A 19596-nucleotide genomic window follows, 5' to 3' on the forward strand; every position below is an offset into this window, starting at 1 on the left:
CTTTGTTAAGTGTAATTGTAATCTTTTTGTACGATTACAGACTCTCTCCACACCTTCCCTCACTCGTATTTTTGAACGTAATATATTGGCCAAAAAACAAATCACACAGTAAAGAAAAGTAAAAATTTGATATTGTGACAGCCCTACGGGAAACAGCTGTAAACACCACTTCAAACTTGAACCTAAATAACAAACATGAAGGTATTTTAATTCCTCAAGGGGAAATCAAAACTGAACATTATCTCTGTATAGACAGAATTCATGGTGGAGCTGTCGTATTGGATGACATTACAGTGTGCAGGTTGCCTAAAAAAGTGGCCTGTCACTGTAAAATAATAAGACTTAATAATTTCTTGGCGGCCCATTAAGTGTTGATTACTCACATAAACTCAGAGACTTGATCATCATGATACAGCTTGAGTAAATTCATACATTAACTGATCAAAAGTCATACATTAGTTATAATTAATGTATGTGTTATGTAATGAATCACTATTTAAGCATGCGTTTGCACCGTGTTACAGTTTTTCTTTTAGAGGTCGCGCTGAATAAAAAGGTTTTAATAAAGTCTCAATAAAGCCATAGGCCTAACCTTTTTCAAAGTTATTTCACAGTCAACAAACAATGGAATGCCTTTCTTAAGCAACTATTTTATAGTTTTATAAACCTTAGTTTATTAACCAACCTTTATAATGGCCATCCAATGTTTATAAATTAACTGCACAGTATTTATTAAACATTTACAAAGTTTTATAAACATCAGTTGCAACTTTACAATAAACAGTCACTTAATTAACATTTCATTGTTTGCTAAAAGATAAATAACTATTAACTACAGGTTAATTAACTATAAATTTACCATTCATTAATTAAGCTGCCACAAGACTGATTACTGAATAATAAAAGTATTCACACATTTAGGATAGCAGCTTGCAGTCACTGACTGTCCATGTGGAGTGTGTGGAGAACAGTCCCAATCAACAAAAACAATTATGCGTGGAGACATTTCACCTATTTTATTGGAAAATCTTCAAAATAAACAAAAATGGCACAGCAGTATACAAATCTCAAAATGCATATAGCCAGTAGAAATACTGCAGTTCCCTCTGTGTAAATTACTTCTTTCTTGCTAGAAAATCATGGTGATAACTGGGCAGGTGCTGGTTGATATACACACACACGTGCTTTCCTTTTGAAGACAGGATCAACTAAGTGTGATTGGAAAGTCAAGGCCCATCAAATATATGTGCACGTGTGTGTGTGTGTGTGTGTGTATATGTGTGTGTGTGTGTTAAGTTGCTAGGTATGGTGAGCAACATGCCAGTACTGGATATATATGATGGGAAAGGCTGTGGGTGTACTTACGAGAGCTTTGCATACATAGAACGCTCATTCAATGTTACTATATAAATGAATATATTCAAGACATAGCTAAATGATAAATACATAATATATCCATGTTAGTGGCATTTCCAGACATAAAGAGAAATTACTATAAATTACTTTCAACCACAGTTATGTGTCGAACATTCTTGACTCCAATTAGAAGGTGAAAACAAACACCGATCACTAAACTAAAAGAGGAGGTGAACAATATTAACTTTGGGGGTGGGGGGGAGGGGAAGTTTTCATTGAAATGTTTATTGTCTGAGAGAAACCTGGAACAGTGAAGAGAGCTTTGGGTTGTCGGGCCGAGCTGGACCGAGCCAGACCAGGCCAAGCAGAGCCATCTTTTTTTTAATTTTTATTCAGGCTTGTCTGATTTTGGATGGGGTGTAGCTCTTGTCCACAGACTCGTCCTGTAGAAACATGTGCAGGCATCGTTCGTTCTGAGCTAGAGGGTGACCGGCCACTCTGAAACACACAAGAACAAAAAAGCAGGCTGTAACTTTAGTGATTTGAACAGAGACAAGGCGTGACGACATGGAGAACAGGCAGAGAAATCTGGGAAAGATTTAGCAATAATAACCAAATTGTAAAAAAAAACAGGTTTAGGGATCATTTCATAGAATCATCATCGGAAGAAATGGAAAGAAAACAAAAGTGACATCATACAGGTTTATGGTAAAATATTTAATCCCTTGCTCTTCTAATGTTTCAGTCCTCCATAACACTATAAATGCATCTATCTGCATAACATGTTGCTCTGATGCAAAGTCTTCGAAATATGATACTTTTTGCTCCTCAGGCCCTTAAAAAGATAAAAACTGCAACCTATTTTGAAGATATTTTTTTGTTTTTCTGTCCTAATTCCAAGCTAAAAACTATTTTTTAACAGTATGTACTTTATACTTATTGTTGCAGCATATCGTTTGCAGTTATTATACAATACGTTAACATACTTAGTGTTTTCTATGAAAAAAACGAGATAATACTCAGACATTAATTAAAATTCTGGGAATTAATGTATTTTATACAAACGTAGTTATTCTTATTTTCTGAGAGGTTCCTGGTGATGTTTCACCAACATCCACAATTTAATTTACATCTATAATAACATTTCATTAATTTCCTACATTTCCTTTGGGCAAAGCATTGTGGGAGAACAGCAGCCATCAAGAGCACACTCAAAAATAAAGGGCTTGCGGCATCTCGTTAGCCTCAGGGTTAAAACCCCCGACCATGTACCAATGGGGACCTTTGCTACATGTCCTGTCGGTCTCCTCTCATTTCCTGTCACCTCTCTATATTTAGCATAAAGCGCTAAATGAAAATGATGTATGGATTTTAAGTATACCTACTCAGCTGTTATGAGTTGAATTATTTTTCCAGGACACGACAAACTCTAAAGACACAGTAGATATGCAAAAAGGTCCCTGTCATCTCCCGTCTCCCCGGACATCTTTATAAAAAGTGTTTGATAACCACATTTGGGAGATAGTTACAAAAACTGTGTTTGTATATCAGCTGAAATTTCAATATCAGAATTTTTACTCCCTAAAATCGGGTATCGGACAAAAAGTTTTGGTCGGGTTCTTTTCAGCTCAACTGCTGGACTGTAAGGACACCCAGAAACTAGGTTTTAACAATCTCTTCAAATAGTTACAATAATCAGGAATCAAATTGTAATCGTCCCTCATGAAGAAGTTTATTGACATTTTGATCATATAAAGTGACTGACTCACTTAAAACACGTGTGGTTATGTTCATAATCTCTTTGACGAACTAGTAGTAGGAATATTTTCTCTCTCACCGCCAAGCCATAAAAAGGAAAGAAGTGTCAATTAAAACTCATCAGCAGAATAAAAGACTCCCGGGCGCATTCTCTAGGAGCTTCAACAGCTAGTAAATGATGCGTCTCCTACAACTTTTTGACAGTGACAACTCCAATACTATTTGAACACTTTGGAGGTACTGTGAGAACATCTATACTTATATCCTGATATGAGTTACTTAAATCTATCGGTAACACAAGCCACCATAAACCTTACTATATATCACTGTAATCATTATAAGCTTACCATTCAATAAATGGTCAGCTTTTTAGATTTTGGATATTGTTTATCCTAACATGGCATAATTGTTGTCTTTTCCTGGTTTTAAAGGCTGCAGTACAGTGAAGTGACATAAAATTCTGAAATTTTTAAACTTCTGTTTTACTTGTTCTAATACTTATTTACCCACTTAGACATTATATCCACATTACTGATGATTATTGATCAATACTCCCTTTGTGTTAATATTTTGTTGAAGTACCAAAAGTCATCCCTATGATATCGCCGGCAATATCAATATTAAGGTATTTGGTCAAAAATGTCATATTTAAAGTGAAACTCTCCCCAAAATGCAACCTAGGCTTTTTTTGTGAATGTATTTGAGTCAAACCTTCATGTAAAAGCATAATTACGATGTAAAAGCCACCTTTAAGATTCACCGTAGTTTCGTTTCCGGGTCAAACTCATTTTCAATGGTGTGCAGGGGCAACTTTACGGTAGCATCAAAATCGCTATTTTTAAAACATTAAGAAGACTCGACACAACATGAAACTTTGTTCATAGCATCACCAGGGTCTCTACACATGAACACGAGCATTGAGAACATCATTTGTGTACACAAAGTTTGCTAAAAAGAAGGTTTTTGAACAACTCACGTTAGCAGTAGCTTCCTCCGCTCGTCGCCGTACTGCCAGTCGAGAAGCGTCGATCCCCGATCCCCGGTGTAACATGGAGCTTTCTCCTCCATGTTACGCCGCACTCGGGGATCGACGCATCTCGACTGGCAGGACGGCTACTGCTACTGCTAACGAGAGTTTCACTTTAATATTTATTTTCATATTCATATTTTGGCGCCCAGTCCTAGCATTTTTGAGGAAATTCAAAATATTGATAAATGTATCATGTAGTGGTAGAGCCATTCTGGGCCCTGGCTGATTATGGAGCCGATATTCAGCATTTTTCCAATTATCGGTATCGATGATTTTTCTGTCAGATTGCCGATAAAATAAACTAATTTTAAAATGTGCTACTTCGGCTGTGACGCAACATCAGAACACATACAAACACTGAATAATCAGAATCTGCAAAGTAACTAGTAACTAAATGTATCAAATAAATGTAGTGGAGACAAAAGTAGCAGAACATCGAAGTACTCAAGTACAGTACCTGAAAATTGTACTTAAGAACAATACTTAAGTAAATTGCATTAGGTTTATTTCTTTACTGGTTGTTCAAAATTTTGACACAATGAGTTTCATTTCTACTGCAAATTAATACCGGCCCCAAATATCAGTTCTCAGTCTCTTTGATTCCTCACAATCCGTATCGGTATCAGCCCTGAAAAACCCATATCGGATTGGCCCCTAACAGCTTGTATCGCAATGTAGCCTAAAAATATTGCAATTTTATTTTTTCGTCTGGCCCTAATAAATACTATGTAGTTAATCTATAAACATTATTTGGATGGAACATTATGAAGTTGGAACTGATGCTTACAAACCTTTACAATTGCTTAAATAATGGTTTATAAAGCATTTCATTGTTTGTTAACAGTAAAAAAACTATCGACTATAGTTTAATTAACTATAAGCTTACCATTTATAACTAAAAACCAACTACAACTATAAATTCATCTTTTACCAACGATAGTTATTATAAATGTGTCACCAATGAAGCTTTACTTGGGACTGTGTTTACCTCCATTAAAGCCACTTTGACATCAGGCTTCCCCAAATGTCCCTTTAGATGACGCATAAGAGCTTAACGAGAAAGAGCCAGCGCACCTGAGACCCTCAAACATCTCATTTTACAAAAACGCTACATTTTTCAGACCCGATCAACATGATTACAATGTATGTATGCATGAATGTTAACCTCTAACAGGAAAATATTTTGAACAAATTAAGCTGTCCACGAGAGGCACTCACAGATCAAACAGGGCAATCGCTGAAGAGATCAAGCATGCCCCCAACAAACCCTTTTAATAGGTTTTTTGGAATTGTTGACATTGAGGACAAGGTGCAACGGAAGGATGTTAAAATCTCAAGGCCCTGCTTGCTTTTTCAAGTGGGGATGTAAGTCCTTTTTTACCTGAAGCATGAATTACGTTTGACTAGCCTAATCAAAAAGTGATGATTATCTCCTCTCCTCCTTCTCACTTGTTTCACAGCGACAATCATGTTTACCATTCCAAAAGATTTCCTCTTCACAATGCTCTCAATCACAGATTAAACAATGCTGCCAGCCACATTGCCAAGTATTAAGTCTGAACAATGATATGATCAACAGCAGTGTTTCCTTCACAGGAAGCAACGAGGAGAGAAAAAAATCTTAATTACCAACACATTCTCAACTTCTTTTTAAAAAAAAACATATTTATGGATTTTAATTTTCTCGACTGTCTTTGCTCACTTAATATTCCAACAGGAAACATTTATGCATTTGCACATGAAACAAAGATAATGGCCAAGTCTGCAATCAAAGCAAATAATTACAATCACACTGTAACTTTTATTGTTCGGCAGCTGAAAACGGGGACACGCTGGATCAAAAATAAGCAGAGGTGCACACACCATCCCACAGAACCACGCGCTGTAATTTGAGCTGCAATTATCATAAATTACACATCAACAATAAAACAAATGTGGGAAAAATTATGTTGTGGGGGTGCGCACTTGAGTCCTCTTGGTTGTTCTTGTCCTTTGCGAAGGTAATTATAAAAGAGAATTAAGAAGGATAGTGAGAAAAAGGACATGCCTGTCTCTGCGGGCTCGGTTTGTTAACAATATGAAGAGAAGTGAAAAAGTTGACTCTACTTTTTTGCACAAAGTGTTTCATTGTTCCCAAGAGTGAAAATAATACCACACCAAGGCAGTAGCAGCAAATGGGAAACAAACTGTAAAGAATAAATTGTTTCGACCCCACAGCAAAGTAGGAGAAGAACAGAACAAGACGAAGATGATGTGGAAAAGCTTACTTGTTGAGAAACTGCTCCAGGCCCTGTCGCCGCTCCTCGATGAAGGAGTCATCAAATATCCCATCATCCCCTCGAAACGGAAGCTGCCGGATAAGAGCTTTTCCTGGGAGAGGTGGGACGACCACCTGAGATAAAACAGTAGCCACAGAAATGCATTAATAGCTCAATAATTAGTTGTTGCTGTTGCTTATATCCAACAGAGTCAAACATTTTTTAAATGACAGCTCATGATCCTGTAGTGATTGTGTACACTGTGATCCGGTCAAAACATGTATGTTTGTTGTGTTATGTATGCATATATGTTAAAAAAATGTAATTTCTGAGGCCAACAACCAGATAGTATAAAGAACAGAGACAACTTCACTTGCAAAGGTTTAAAAGATTTTTTGGCAATTTTCTCTCATATCAAAAAACATTGCGGATGTGTACAATGCTGTCTGCTGATTTGATAAGCCAAGTACTCATGAACTTCCATGTTGAGTTCACCTCAATGGCTCACCTTGCTCTCCCTCTCCAGCTCCGCTCTGAGCCACTCAAAGTCACTGTATCGCCTCCGTACCGAAGATTCCTTCAGCTTGAAGATGGGTAGGTTGGTCTGTGGGCAAACACACAAAGAAACACTAATACGGTTACAGGGGTTATTTGTTGTCTTGTTTGCTGGAGTGTTTTCCTTGAGCCCTCGCAGTGGTTACACAAATGGAAGAGAGAGAGAAGAGAAATCAATACATGACTGAGATAGTGTGTGCATGTTTTTTTTTTATCCACTGTCGTGTATGCAGGGCTGCAGCTATTTTTTATTTTCATTATTGATTTATCTAGCTATTATTATTTTCATTAATTGTTTCAGAAATATTAAGAAGCGCCTGTCACAATTCAAAAAAGCTAACGCTGATGTCTTCTAATGGCTTATTTGTCTGGCCGACACTCTAAAACCCAAATTCATTTAATTAACAACAATATAAACAGGAAGAAGTGCAGCAAACACATTTGAGTAACCAGAACCAGAAAATGTTTGCGCAAGAAGTTACTGAAACCATCAAATCAATTGATTATTTTTTGTTCATTAACTAATCAATTAATTGACTAACTTTATGTATGTTGTGTAGGGTTTTTCTTGCCAAACTTCATTGTGATCTTCTCTTGACACATGATGGCTACTTTATGTAAGTGACAATGCACAACAGAGTGTGCCGACATAATAAATAACAAGTGATACTTCCCTTTAGAGCTCGAACAAATAATTGATTTGTCAATCGACAGAAAATTAACATTGTTTACGTCTTTCTGTTTTCATCAAAACAACAATTGTTCCCAGCTAATTAATGGTGACGATTAGCTTTTTAGGCAGTTGTGGAAAATCCAATCACTGAAGTCGGGTGAAGTCTGCACTCCAAGCTGACTCTCTGGAAGTCCACTTCAGGTCCATTTTGGAATGGATGAACTGGGTGTTTGGACAGCCCCCGGAATGGACCCACAAAATCTGCAAGAGCTGTGAAGTCCACACATTTGGATTCAACCTTTGGTGGGTTCATACCATGCTCACGCTGGACTTGACCCCAGGTATTGAGGAGCTGTGGGCAGTGCACATCGCCATGTACGCCTCATAGAAATGTTTGTTTGTTCGCCTCCTGACATTTCAGAGAAATGCTGCAGCGATATCTCGTTGAGAATAACAATCACTTCCCAAAAACAGCTTTCTCTTCAGCGAGTTAAAGGAACCGGTGGAGCATACAGCTTAGATTGCTTTTACCATACTCCAAGAATATGGAGTCTGGTCGCATAACTAACATTTTTTCAGTAGCAGTGTTTCATGACCCACTGGGTCCACACACACACACACACAACACACACCTACTTAACGACAAATCAATAACCAGTTCATACCCCGCTAATGTGTCACAGTGCAATGGTGCATCATACAGTACAATTCCTGATATTCACCATGAAACTGGAAAAACAACATAAAACCTGCTGCTGCGACAAGCGAAGACGATGGTTAGGTATTTTAACAGTCCAGCATAGAGCAGAGTAGGTGACAAAATAGCTCTCCATGCACTGAGAGGAGTGAAGGAGAGCTTACCAAAAAAAAAAATCAATACAGAGTCACAGAAAAACTAGAGGCATCTGCAGATATTAACAAATGAAAGAGCAGGGGGTGTTAACATACAATTAGAATAGTTAAAATAAGTTCTCTTACATATGAAACATCAACAAAACTTAAGGTATAAGTGGGAGGTATTTTTCTTGCAACTGCATTTACATTTGTTTTACTCAAAAGTAGCTTAACCATGTCATGTGGTCCTTCGATACACTTTAAGAACAAAAAAACTCCATGTCCACAGTCCAGCTAATACAAGTATTGACCTAGTCTTGTTGCTATATACAGAAGCCCTAAAGGGCCATGCATTCATACATTTTATTTCCTCCGTTTTCCCGTGATAACGAGTTAATTTCATTTGTTTTCTCGAGATCTCGAGTTATTATCTCGAAATAACAACTGCCGTTTTCCCGAGATAACGATTAATCGAGATCTTGAGAAAACAAAACGATAGTGTAGTATATTAAATCATTGCAGGAAACATCATTCAGTGTAGCAATGTCAGAGGAGCAGGAGCATATCGATCACCGCGTCACATATCTTTTCAATCAAGGGCTGACACAGGCTGAAATAGCATTATGCCTTGCTATTACAGATAATATACACATTAGTGTGCGTAATCTAAAAAGACGGTTAGCAAGGCTTCAGCTATATCGGCAGCGCAATCTAAGTGAGCCTGATGTCGTCGTTAACTACATAGCTGACCAGCTACGAGGTCCCGGGTGTCTCCATAATCTCAGGCCTATCACATCACAGTCATTATCTCGAGATCTCGAATTAATTATATCGTTATCTCGGGAAAACAAAGTTTCGTTATCTCGAGATCTCGAGAAAATTATCTCGTTATCTCGGGAAAACGGCAGTTGTTATTTCGAGATAATAACTCGAGATCTCGAAAAAACAAATGAAATTAACTCGTTATCACGGGAAAACGGAGGAAATAAAATGTATGAATGCATGGCCCTTTAGGGCTTCCGTAGCTATAGTTACCTCATTTAAAAGATTTAAAACCCTACTTAAAAGGTTGATTAGAAACCATTTTTAACAGACAACTGCCAGGCAGTCAGAGGCTACACTTCCGTAGGGAATGGTATAGCAAAAAATTATCACTAGAAAGCGGTAGAGACTGTGCCAACTCCAAGAAAAAGACAAAGTGAAAGGTTTTATTGCATTGATTTTGGAAATAGCCTTGTGTTATCTACGCTGACTTTATTGAAGGAAAAGAGGAGGAGAAAGAACAAAAAAAAAAAAGACTCCTTCAAATTAAACCATCCTGAATAGAACAATTGAAACTGGCCTCCAGGCAAAAAGTTCACTTATGTTTTGCTCACCAAGGTCTATTGCATTTATATATTGCATTTTTTTTTGTGTGCGTTTGTGTACGCCAATGCACAGATGTGTGTAATTCTAAGTTGCTGTTGACAAGTACTTGAGAGTGAATTTCATATTAAAACGGGAGATGTTTCGACATTGACAGAGAACATTGAGCAAACAGCACATTATAGCACAATGCCAAACCTCTTCACTAGTCCTGACAGCACATGGCCATCCCATGACAATGTACAAACAAGGAGGGAGTGAATGAGCATTTCATTGGCAGGCCCCATTCACAGAAGGTCAGAATTCATGGAAGAAGGAATCACAAGAGCAAAGCAATTGAGCAAGTAGGTGCAGCATGAATACAGCGTGAGCAGCAGACTGATCGATGAGCAGGCGACTGTGACTGTGTGCAGTAGTGGGGATGCAGAGTTAACTAGAAGGCTGAGTAAATGGCTGAACAAAAGAGAAAGGAGTGGGTGTGCGTGGTCATAAAGGAAGAGCAGAAAAACTGGAGAGGTTGGGAGCTTCATCAGGTCTGTGCAGGACTAATTGAAGAGGAGGGAGAGCAGGAGTGGTCTTTTCGCTCTCATGGTCTCTCCTTTTCAGTCTTTTTCCTTCTTTATTTCCCTTGCTCTGCGATAATAAGTCAGATTTTCTGCCCTTGAGACTCCTCTTGCACGGTTTCAACAGGAAAAATGCAGGCATTTGTGTTCTTCCCTCTTTGCACTCTACTCTTTTCAGCCTTAAAAAAATTATAGATCCTGCCTAGATTTGGTGGGAAAGCAAACCAATTTGAAACAAATCTTTCTAATACCCACTGATTCAATGTGTGACTGTAAAAAAATAAAATGTTACCTACGAGGGAAATTATTGGAAGAGAATCCAGGTATATCTCATAGTATACACACTTAGTTACAAGTTAAACTACACCTAAATAAATTCATGAATGTTATAATGTTCTGAGTTCCTGTTGAACTGTTTTATGCTGTTGTGACATTTGTCCACCTATAATATAATACCCTATAATATCATTAGGAATAGGTTTAACCCCTATACTCCCTATTTAGGTTATTTTTTTCCAGCAGTATCTTATAAGATACTTATAAGGTGTTTAGATGGATTGTAACCACTTTCACACTAATCTGAATTTAGAAGTTGTTTGATATTTTATGTCCAGAAGGATCCAATAGAAGGTATAAAATTAGAAAAATGTAGGGACATTTTTGGTGACTATAATATTGTGATTAGTTTTCAGTAGCACGAGTGCTATCATGCTAAATTCATATTTCAAGATACTGATGTTACACAACAAGAAAACAATCATTTAAAGTTCTCCCACAACTGCTTTATTTTCATCCACCATGTTCACCACAAACACCCCAACCAACGCCACTTCCTGAGGCTTCACAATAAAAGTTCCCGCTTCCTACTAAAACATATTTGGTAACATATATGATTTCACACATGTAGTTATTAGACCAGCAGGATATATAGCAACCAGTGCAATATACAAATGCATGTGACATAACAACTGATTCCTGTCTGAAAATCAGGGCGAAGTGTGATCTATTTCCTTGGTCACTACCAACTTTGACACAGAATATCTGGTCAAGTGAGCAATTTAAAGATAAGATTGAATTGTGTGTCATGTCCTATTTGTTACGGCATTGTGTCATATTATTGCTTCCAGACAGGATCAGGGATATCCTAATAATTCTAAAACTGGTTTGGTATTTGCAAGTATCTTTACCAAACAACACTATTTTATAGGGGGGTCTGACCAAAAATATAAAATCATGATCTAAATTTATATTTTTTCTCAAATTTGAAAAGCCCTGTAGACTATAGCCAGACTTGAAATACCACTTTATGAGAGGATCAGAGTAGAGCTGCAATGGTTAGCCAATTAATCAAATAGTTGAAGAACATAAGTGGAAAGTAAGTTCCGAACTATTTTGAAATCAATTTAATCGATTCGTCATTTTCAAGCAAACCCGTGGATCAACAGGGGCATTGGAGAAGGACAAAATTAGAGATAAAAACACGCTGTTCACTTCACTTGCAATCGGCTAAAGTTTGATTAGGTTTGAAAACTACAACCTTCACCAGGCCATTTTCTCGATGAAGGCTGACATTTTTTCCTTACCTTTATTTTTAATCAAAAAGGTCATGTATTTGCTGGTACCAGTATTTTAAAAGTGAGGATGTGCTGCTTTTCTTCGTCATGTAAGTGAGTAAATAAAGAGTCTTTGGCTCTTGTTCTGTCTGTAGGAGAAAATAAGCAATTTGAAGGAGCTTTGGGAAATTGTGATGAGCATTTTTCATATTTTTCAATTTGAAAGCCTTCAACAATTAAAGAGTGAAATTAATTGTCAGATTACTTGATAATGAAAATAATATTTGCAGCCAAGATTATAGTGGATCTACAGCTTACAAGTTGAATGATGAGGAGACCGAGGGACTTCTCTACAACCCCAACAAGAAGCTGATGTGTCAATCAAGTTACAAGGACATCTGCCGGAGAAATGCTGATGATAATGCAGCCAAAACTGCTGAGACAGCCATATCTTCAACTGCTCTTTTCAGGAAAGACGTGGAGAAAACTTGGTGAGACAGAAAGTAGAGTGTGTGAGAGAGAGAGAGATAGTTTTTTTTATCCTGTACTTTTAGCATTTATTTTCTGATTTTGCTTTGTGATTTAACAGCTATTAATTATGTCATCCTAATTAGGCCCTAACTTCAGTATTAGCTGCAACATGAAAGCTGTTTCACGCTCACCCCATGACACCCGTTTTGTTTATTCACCAACACTGTCCTCGCAGCTCTTTATCCAAGCAAACAAACCATTTTCTCTCCAGTTCTTTCTCTGACCTTTGTGGTGCATGCACAGAAGTAGAGCACAAACAGAAACCAGACTTGGCTGTGGACATGCGAAAGATAATTCATATGATTGCCGACTACTACAGCAGCTCTTTTTAATAAGGTCACGTTTCCTGTCATTAAAGCCTTAACGCTGGTGAAATAAGATGTTTAAGAGGACAGTATTTCCTTTCTCTGGTTAAAATCAAATAGGTGCCTGTAAACTCACTGCCACTCCCCTCTTTCCCACTGCGTGTTAACACGACTCTCCAGCCCTGAAAACTTCCTTCTCCCACTTATTTTAAGTTCTCCCCAGGTGAAGTCGTCAATGAGCCCCTCACTCCTCCTCTATTCTCAGGTCACAGGAGAAGTGGATTATCTTAGCTTTATCACCCCAGTGCTCTAGCATTAACTCCACTCTCCTCTCACCGTGGTCTGTCCCTGCTGCGTCATGTTACCTCACAGCATGGAGCGCCGCAAAGTTAATCCCCCACCACAACAGATCACAGTTACAGGTAATCTGCCACCGCCGTGACTCTAATCCCATCATGTGCACACAGAAAACACTTAACCACGCGCAAGCACTCACACTGACGTACACGAAGTAAGCATGCACAGGTGTTAAGTAGAAAGATTTGACCAGTCACACAGTTGACAATGTAAATATAATAGCCCTGTTTGTGTACACACAGCCAAACCTTGGGCCACTCATCTGCACACAATGAAGCCAGCAGTGAGAGTGTAAGGAAAGAAAGTCACCTGGCCTTTCAATCCTCTCGCCCTCTCAAACCCTGTGATTAAGAGATTGGCCTTGCAGGACAAGGGGAGGAACGAAAATGACAGAACTGAAAAATGAGAGGTCTCACTCACTCCTTCGCTCTCTCTCTCACACACACACACAGAAAGAGGCGGTGCGTGAGAGCTCTACGAGTCAAAGATCAGGTTTCCCCTGGCCTCTGTTCTCTTCACGGCTGGTTAGAGGTTAGGGCCCGGGTGTCTCAACTTACTGGCCCCTGCAATGATTGGGACATGGGACCAGCCCACACCCAGCTGGGTCTTAGCATTTCATTAATTGTCTAAAAAGGCACACTTTGCCCCTCTCACCTTCTAAGGGACAGAATAAAAGATAAGAGAGGAAGGACTGTATGGTGAAAGAAACTAAAGTTAGCAAAAATGGACAAATATGAAATGTCCAAACTTGGAAAAAAGCAAATAAACATACAAATAAGGAATTAATGGTGATGTTAAAAGCAAGTGCAAAAGGAAAAAAATGGAGCAAAAAGCTAGATGTGGCTCCTTCAGAGTAGACCTCCTAGCTTCGCTTTCCATTATGAGTAAGCAGGGTGCAACCTACCCTCCATAGGAAGAGCATGTGATTCATAATGTCTGGGACACAATACCTTCGGCTCATTGAAAATGGGTTGAAAAGAGGCAGAACCCTTAAAAACAGCGAGACAGAGAAAGAGAGAGTGGGGGGACAAAGATCACTCATCTCCTAAGAGAGTAGTTCAAGGCCACCATGCATTAGCTTTTAGCAGGATGGATTAAGTCAAGTTTGAGAGTGCGCATCCTAAACCTCCCCCATGCCCCCTTCTTACCCCTCCCATATGCTCTCCTTTCAGAATAATAGCATAAAAAATGGCAACATAATACCATCTCATTGCATCATATTCTAAAATGGGGGGAAAAAAGACAGGGAACAAAAGCGTTGGGGCTATAGGTCTTTTTGCTCTCGCTTCTCCATGTACTCTCACACTCGTTCTCTCGCTTGCCGGCCCCTGCGGCCTGACAGCCTACCCTCTCTTCGACTCGCCTAGCTGGCAAAAAGCTGCTTTGTTGCCATAGTATCAACTCCCACTTTTGATACTGTCATTTCAAGTAGGATATGGTAGCCTTGATACAATATGTTCCCTATTTCCATTAAAATAGTTGTCGAAGAGGATGCTGTAGACTTTGGATTACACTTGACTGTGCCTGACAAGCGCCCCCCCTCCTCCCCACACAGACACCCACTCCCCATCTCTCCCCCATTTTATTAATGACCAAAGGCCCCCGCCCCACTGCCCAAATGGAAAAAGAGAAAGAAAGAGAGAGGGAGAAGCTATGGGAGTAGAGAAGAGGAGGGGTAGAAGACTGAGTGAGAGTGAGCGACAGAGCTATAAGAGGCCTTTTATGTACTCCTATCCATAAACAAAGTGAGATCCCAAAGTTCGCTCCCCTGAATGTGCTCTCTGGATGAGATGGGAACCAACTAAAGACAAGAAATTTTGATAATACCCTACACCCCCTCCTCCCCCACTCACATGCACACCCCAACTCCAACCCCCTGTTTGCTGAGGGTCCAAACAAATGCTGCTTGAGGGGGTCCTCTCAAACCAGGAACAACCAAAAAATAAAACATTAAGGTGATATGATAGGACTCTGCAGAATAACTCTGTCCATTAGGCACATGAAAAACATGTGCAGGGGCAGAAAATAAAAACCTACCAGCTTCCTGCGGTCTTTAAGCCATTACAGAAACTACACTTAAAAACGAAGGGATTTAGGTGAGAACAAAAACCCATTGTTTCACCACGACACTGGACATTACAAGTCTGCTCAGGCAAAGTGAGATATCCGCCTCCTTTCACGATGAACTTAGCTTCCACCTCTTTAAAAAAGCCTGACTGAAAGAAGTAGATTGATCCCACTGATTTTTAACACAAAATGCATCCCAAGTTGTGAACAAGTGACCAGCCCTAACCTCACTCGTGGTCACTGCAACCGGTCGGCTTCTCCAACGACAAACCAATCTTTATACGGTTTGTTTTGCAGCTCACTAAACAAACATTCACACACCACCAATGAGTCACAAGCGAAACGCATGAGCTGACATTTATTTTAAAAGAATCAATGACAACTTTGCAGTTAATAATAAGCCCTCATTCTGGTGTTTACAGTATATACGCTCAACTATATATAGCTATCAGAGGGAATTCATAACCACGCTATGAACTTGGCGACTGACTGCACACAGCTGGGAGTAAAATGGGATAAGTGGGCAATAGGGTGAAGACTGGTGAGGGGGTGGCTTTCTGCCCTCCCATGGGTGGGGGGTGGGGGGTAAGGATGGGGAATAAACGCTCCAGCTCCCCCACACCCTGGCCTGTTTCATTCTTCTCGTCTCTCAATGAGGGGATTAGGCAGAGTCTCTCAGTGCGGCCACAAGGGCTCTCTCGATTTCAGATGGATAGCAGGACAGCAGTGAGAACAGGAGACAAGGGAATGAGTTATAAACAGAAACTGTGTAGCATAATTAGATTTAAAAAAATTAAAAATTAAAGCACTTCTAAATATGTAATGAGTAATGAGTAACTAAGTATGATTGAAACAAACAGGGCGAAGCGTAGGCTATGCATTCCAGGCCGCGGCATTGTGGCTAACGCTCTTAACATGCTGGAGATGGAGTAAAATGCTTCTAAAGAAAGCTGAAGAAAAGGAGAAGGAGAGAAGCAAAGCAAAGTTGACACCACGTTTGTTGAGAAGTGAGGGATGCGCCACTTATTCTGTGGTCTTATGCAAAGCAGGGTCACACGGGGCTATGAGGTGCACAATAATGCTGATTACACGCATATGCTAATTATTACACGCTAATCAAGTACAGTAGCCTTATATTCAACGCTAATGCCTGGAGACGGCTTCTCTTCTCTCAGCCCATTTCTTTAAGGTAAAGGGAAACTATAAATACTTTAGGGCTGCTCACCAATCTAAACACTCCACGCCACTAACTACAGGGGTGTCAGTCAACTGAGATGACAATTTAAAGATAACAGATGAGGCAATCAGATGAGCCTAGTGACTGCCTGACAATTTCAGACTCTCGTTAAAGCCTGAACATTAAAACGTAGAGTCCTGCCATGGCTCAATTTATGCAAAATGACATGTGGCAGGCATGATAAAAAAATTAAACACGCGAACAAAAAACATTTGTCAAATCCTGAAAATGGCTCCATTTCAAAGGAAATTAATTCAACTGTCTTTATGTTTGTGTCAGCTACATATCGGCAAAGAGCACTGAAACAAGGTCTAGTTTAAGCTTGACAATTTCTTATTTTTTTGTGTGTCTGTTTCTTTGATTGGCACTTGCAAGTACATACATGGAATGTATAATCATTAAATGCCAATTGTGGTTTGGTAAAATGTCTAAATGCAACTGCACTGAGGGGACAATAAGGTATATAATATCAAATCATATCATATCAAATTGTATGTATTATTCTTGACCTTGGAAACAGCCCTTGAAAAATACAATCTCAGTCCAAGATCCCACGGTCTTCATCAGCACATGGAATTTGCTAAATGCTCATTGAACTGTAGATGTTATCAGAAGCTACAGGCGTGGGTTTTGGGTGTTACGATCAGTGAGAGAAGCGACTGTTTGTTTGAAAACAACAATAGCAACTCATAAAGAGGTTTTGTAGCTGCTGCTATAGCCTCAGTATATGAAAAGAGCAAAAAATGGTTCTGGAGTCTTTTTTTGATTGAAAACATGTTTTTGCTTTTGTCTTTACTGGCTTCATTAAGAGTTTGATTAACCAACTGGTTCCTTTGTTAGTGCTCTCCAACTGCTGAATGGTTAAAGTTACCCCATGATTAACAATGTTAGACAGACTGTCTGTACAATCACCTTTGTGACATACTATCAGGAGAGTCACGTCAGAAGACCCGTGTGATATGTTCAAAAGCTCCAGAACAATTGGGTAAATCAACCTTGAGACCATTTTTCCCCCAACAATTTAGTGTGGCCATCATCTGCTGTACTCGCTCATTGAAGTACAGAAGTAGCATTGTTCAAAAGTAGATTTAAGCAGCCTAATTTTTAAGCTGATTCAGCTTGATGATTTTGAATGTGTGTGTGTGTCTGTGTAAGGGAAAAATACACATGACACAGGATCTGGGTTTTGCAATAGCGAGGGTTGTCTAACCGTTACTCTCGTCACAGATTGCTCAATAATGATTTCAAAACAATATCAGCAAATATCCAAATTGGTCACATTTAACAAGCATTAACATAACCAACAGGCTTCTTTACACAAGCAATCGGAACAACTACCAACTTATTCATCGATGATAGGAAATTCTCTTGGAAGAAAAGCATTTGTTCTCCTCTGCAAGTGGAGTAGGAGGAAGGAAATGTGTCACGGTGGGGAGTGGGCGAGACAGGAGAGGATCAGGCAGAACGGTGCATCCTGTCTACATTTCCAGAGAAACTGACTTGCTGAGCTGTGCTTGCCTTTGGCCCAGTGCTAGAATATACGCTGGATGGATTTTGATGAGTAATCAGCCAAGTCAAAAAAGCTGCACACTACTGTAAATTATTCTTAAACCATCCACCATCCCCCACTAAGTAATATTATATAATATAACTTGGCATGTAGTATAATGTGACTGAAATTACATTAAATTTAATTGAATTGATGTGTACATGGAGGAACAGAGCTGAACATTTAATCATACAGGCCTTCCTTCATGTTAGGTTGGTCATTATGTGTGACAAATGCTGTTATCTCTTCTTTGCAGTCAGAAAATGGGGTGTGGCTGAAGTTCAACTCTGAACTATTCAGGAAGGCTTTGACTTTTCAACGTGAACAGCTGACTGATCATCTTTTATCCAGCTTACTACAGAAGTCATGTCACTCCTACTTATTTGCAGACAGATGGTTTATGTGAACTGGTAAAAACATCTGTGGAATCACAACAGTGGAAAAAACACTTGAAGCTAATGTAAACAAATTCTCGTCTCTAGCAGAGCAACAGCAGTTCACAGTTACCGCTAGAACAAACATTGGCAGGGTCACTGCACTTGTTAGGATCGTCTACAAAATATAGCTCATGTCTTATTAAGTAACGTGCTGTCAAACATCTCAACGTTAGCATCGGTAACAAGCGTTCACTTGTTAATTTAATATCAGATAGCTAACTAGTGCTAGCTAGATTTGACGAGGGTTACTAGCCAAGCTAGCTAGCATTTGCTAACTCGTTTCGCAATTAACCGCCTTGCTCTTCTTAGATAGTCATTTACACATGAGAATATCGACTCTGTGACTAAACGTGCACCTTTATGACTGCGACAATCATAATGTCAAGGAGTCACAACTTTCTCTGACTACAGGGAAGACGTTGCTTAGCTTAGGTATGGCTAGCTTAAAAGCTAACGTCATTAGCACTTGTTACAGCAGGCTCACCTTCAGTCTGACTTCATACGTGGTATATCTGGTCCTGCCAACCCCGATGGTCTCAGGGTTGCTCACGTCAATCTCTAGGAAATTACTCGGTGGTCCATAAGCATCATTTAAGTTCTGAGGCTTGCTGAAGAGCCTTCTTGTGTCAGCTATGGTATCAGACATTTCTCTCCTGTCCTTCTAGCAGCTAGGGATAGTGTTTAGTTAGCTGGAATACAAACATGTATGTTCCGTTGGTAACCTTCAAAATAAAGCATTTGGCGTATGTTGTGTCCGCTTTTTAAAGAATATAGTAAAAATGGACCCTATTTTCGGGAAGCTTATGTACCTAATAACACACATATACATATTGATACGTTTCCATGCGACGTTATCGTTTACACAAATAAAAAAAAAGTGACTGTAACTTTTATTTTGAAAGCAAATCACTCGAGTTCCGGTATTGTTCAGTCTCCCACTGTCGTCAGCTTCAAAGGCCAAAGCGCTGCATTTCCGATCAGCTGAGGTTCAGCTGACACTGCTTGGCCACCTGCTGCTCGGTTTGTTTACAACCCCGCGAGTGGGCACACATTGGTCCTCGTCGCGTTTAACGACGTGCGTGACTTTAATCGTTTTATTTGTATATTACAGACAAATCGCCCTTCTCAGTGCAACTCCTAATTGCCTCTAAATGCAAAACCCACTCGA

At 39.3% G+C, this 19596-nt stretch overlaps 1 protein-coding gene across 1 annotated transcript; it reads right to left on the reverse strand.

The window, feature by feature from the left end:
• Positions 1–1001: 1001 nt before the first annotated feature.
• On the reverse strand, positions 1002–19107 carry snx3 (sorting nexin 3). The gene is made up of 4 exons (XM_073493215.1): positions 18913–19107; positions 6911–7006; positions 6412–6536; positions 1002–1854 (listed from the first exon to the last, which is right to left on the reverse strand). The coding sequence occupies exons 1-4, from the start codon at positions 19072–19074 to the stop codon at positions 1749–1751; spliced, it is 489 nt and encodes a 162-aa protein (XP_073349316.1). The 5' UTR covers positions 19075–19107; the 3' UTR covers positions 1002–1748.
• Positions 19108–19596: the final 489 nt, after the last annotated feature.

This window comes from Pagrus major, chromosome 22 (assembly GCF_040436345.1).
Source record: "Pagrus major chromosome 22, Pma_NU_1.0".
Lineage (NCBI taxonomy): Eukaryota > Metazoa > Chordata > Actinopteri > Spariformes > Sparidae > Pagrus > Pagrus major.

Excerpts from the sequence above, each read along its gene's own strand:
- snx3 (XM_073493215.1), bottom strand. The coding sequence starts at position 19,074 with ATGTCTGATACCATAGCTGACACAAGAAGGCTCTTCAGCAAGCCTCAG. Across the intron at positions 6,537-6,910 it reads AGCTGGAGAGGGAGAGCAAG|GTGGTCGTCCCACCTCTCCC; the intron begins GTGAGCCATTGA and ends GTTTTATCTCAG. Across the intron at positions 1,855-6,411 it reads CTGGAGCAGTTTCTCAACAA|AGTGGCCGGTCACCCTCTAG; the intron begins GTAAGCTTTTCC and ends TGTGTGTTTCAG.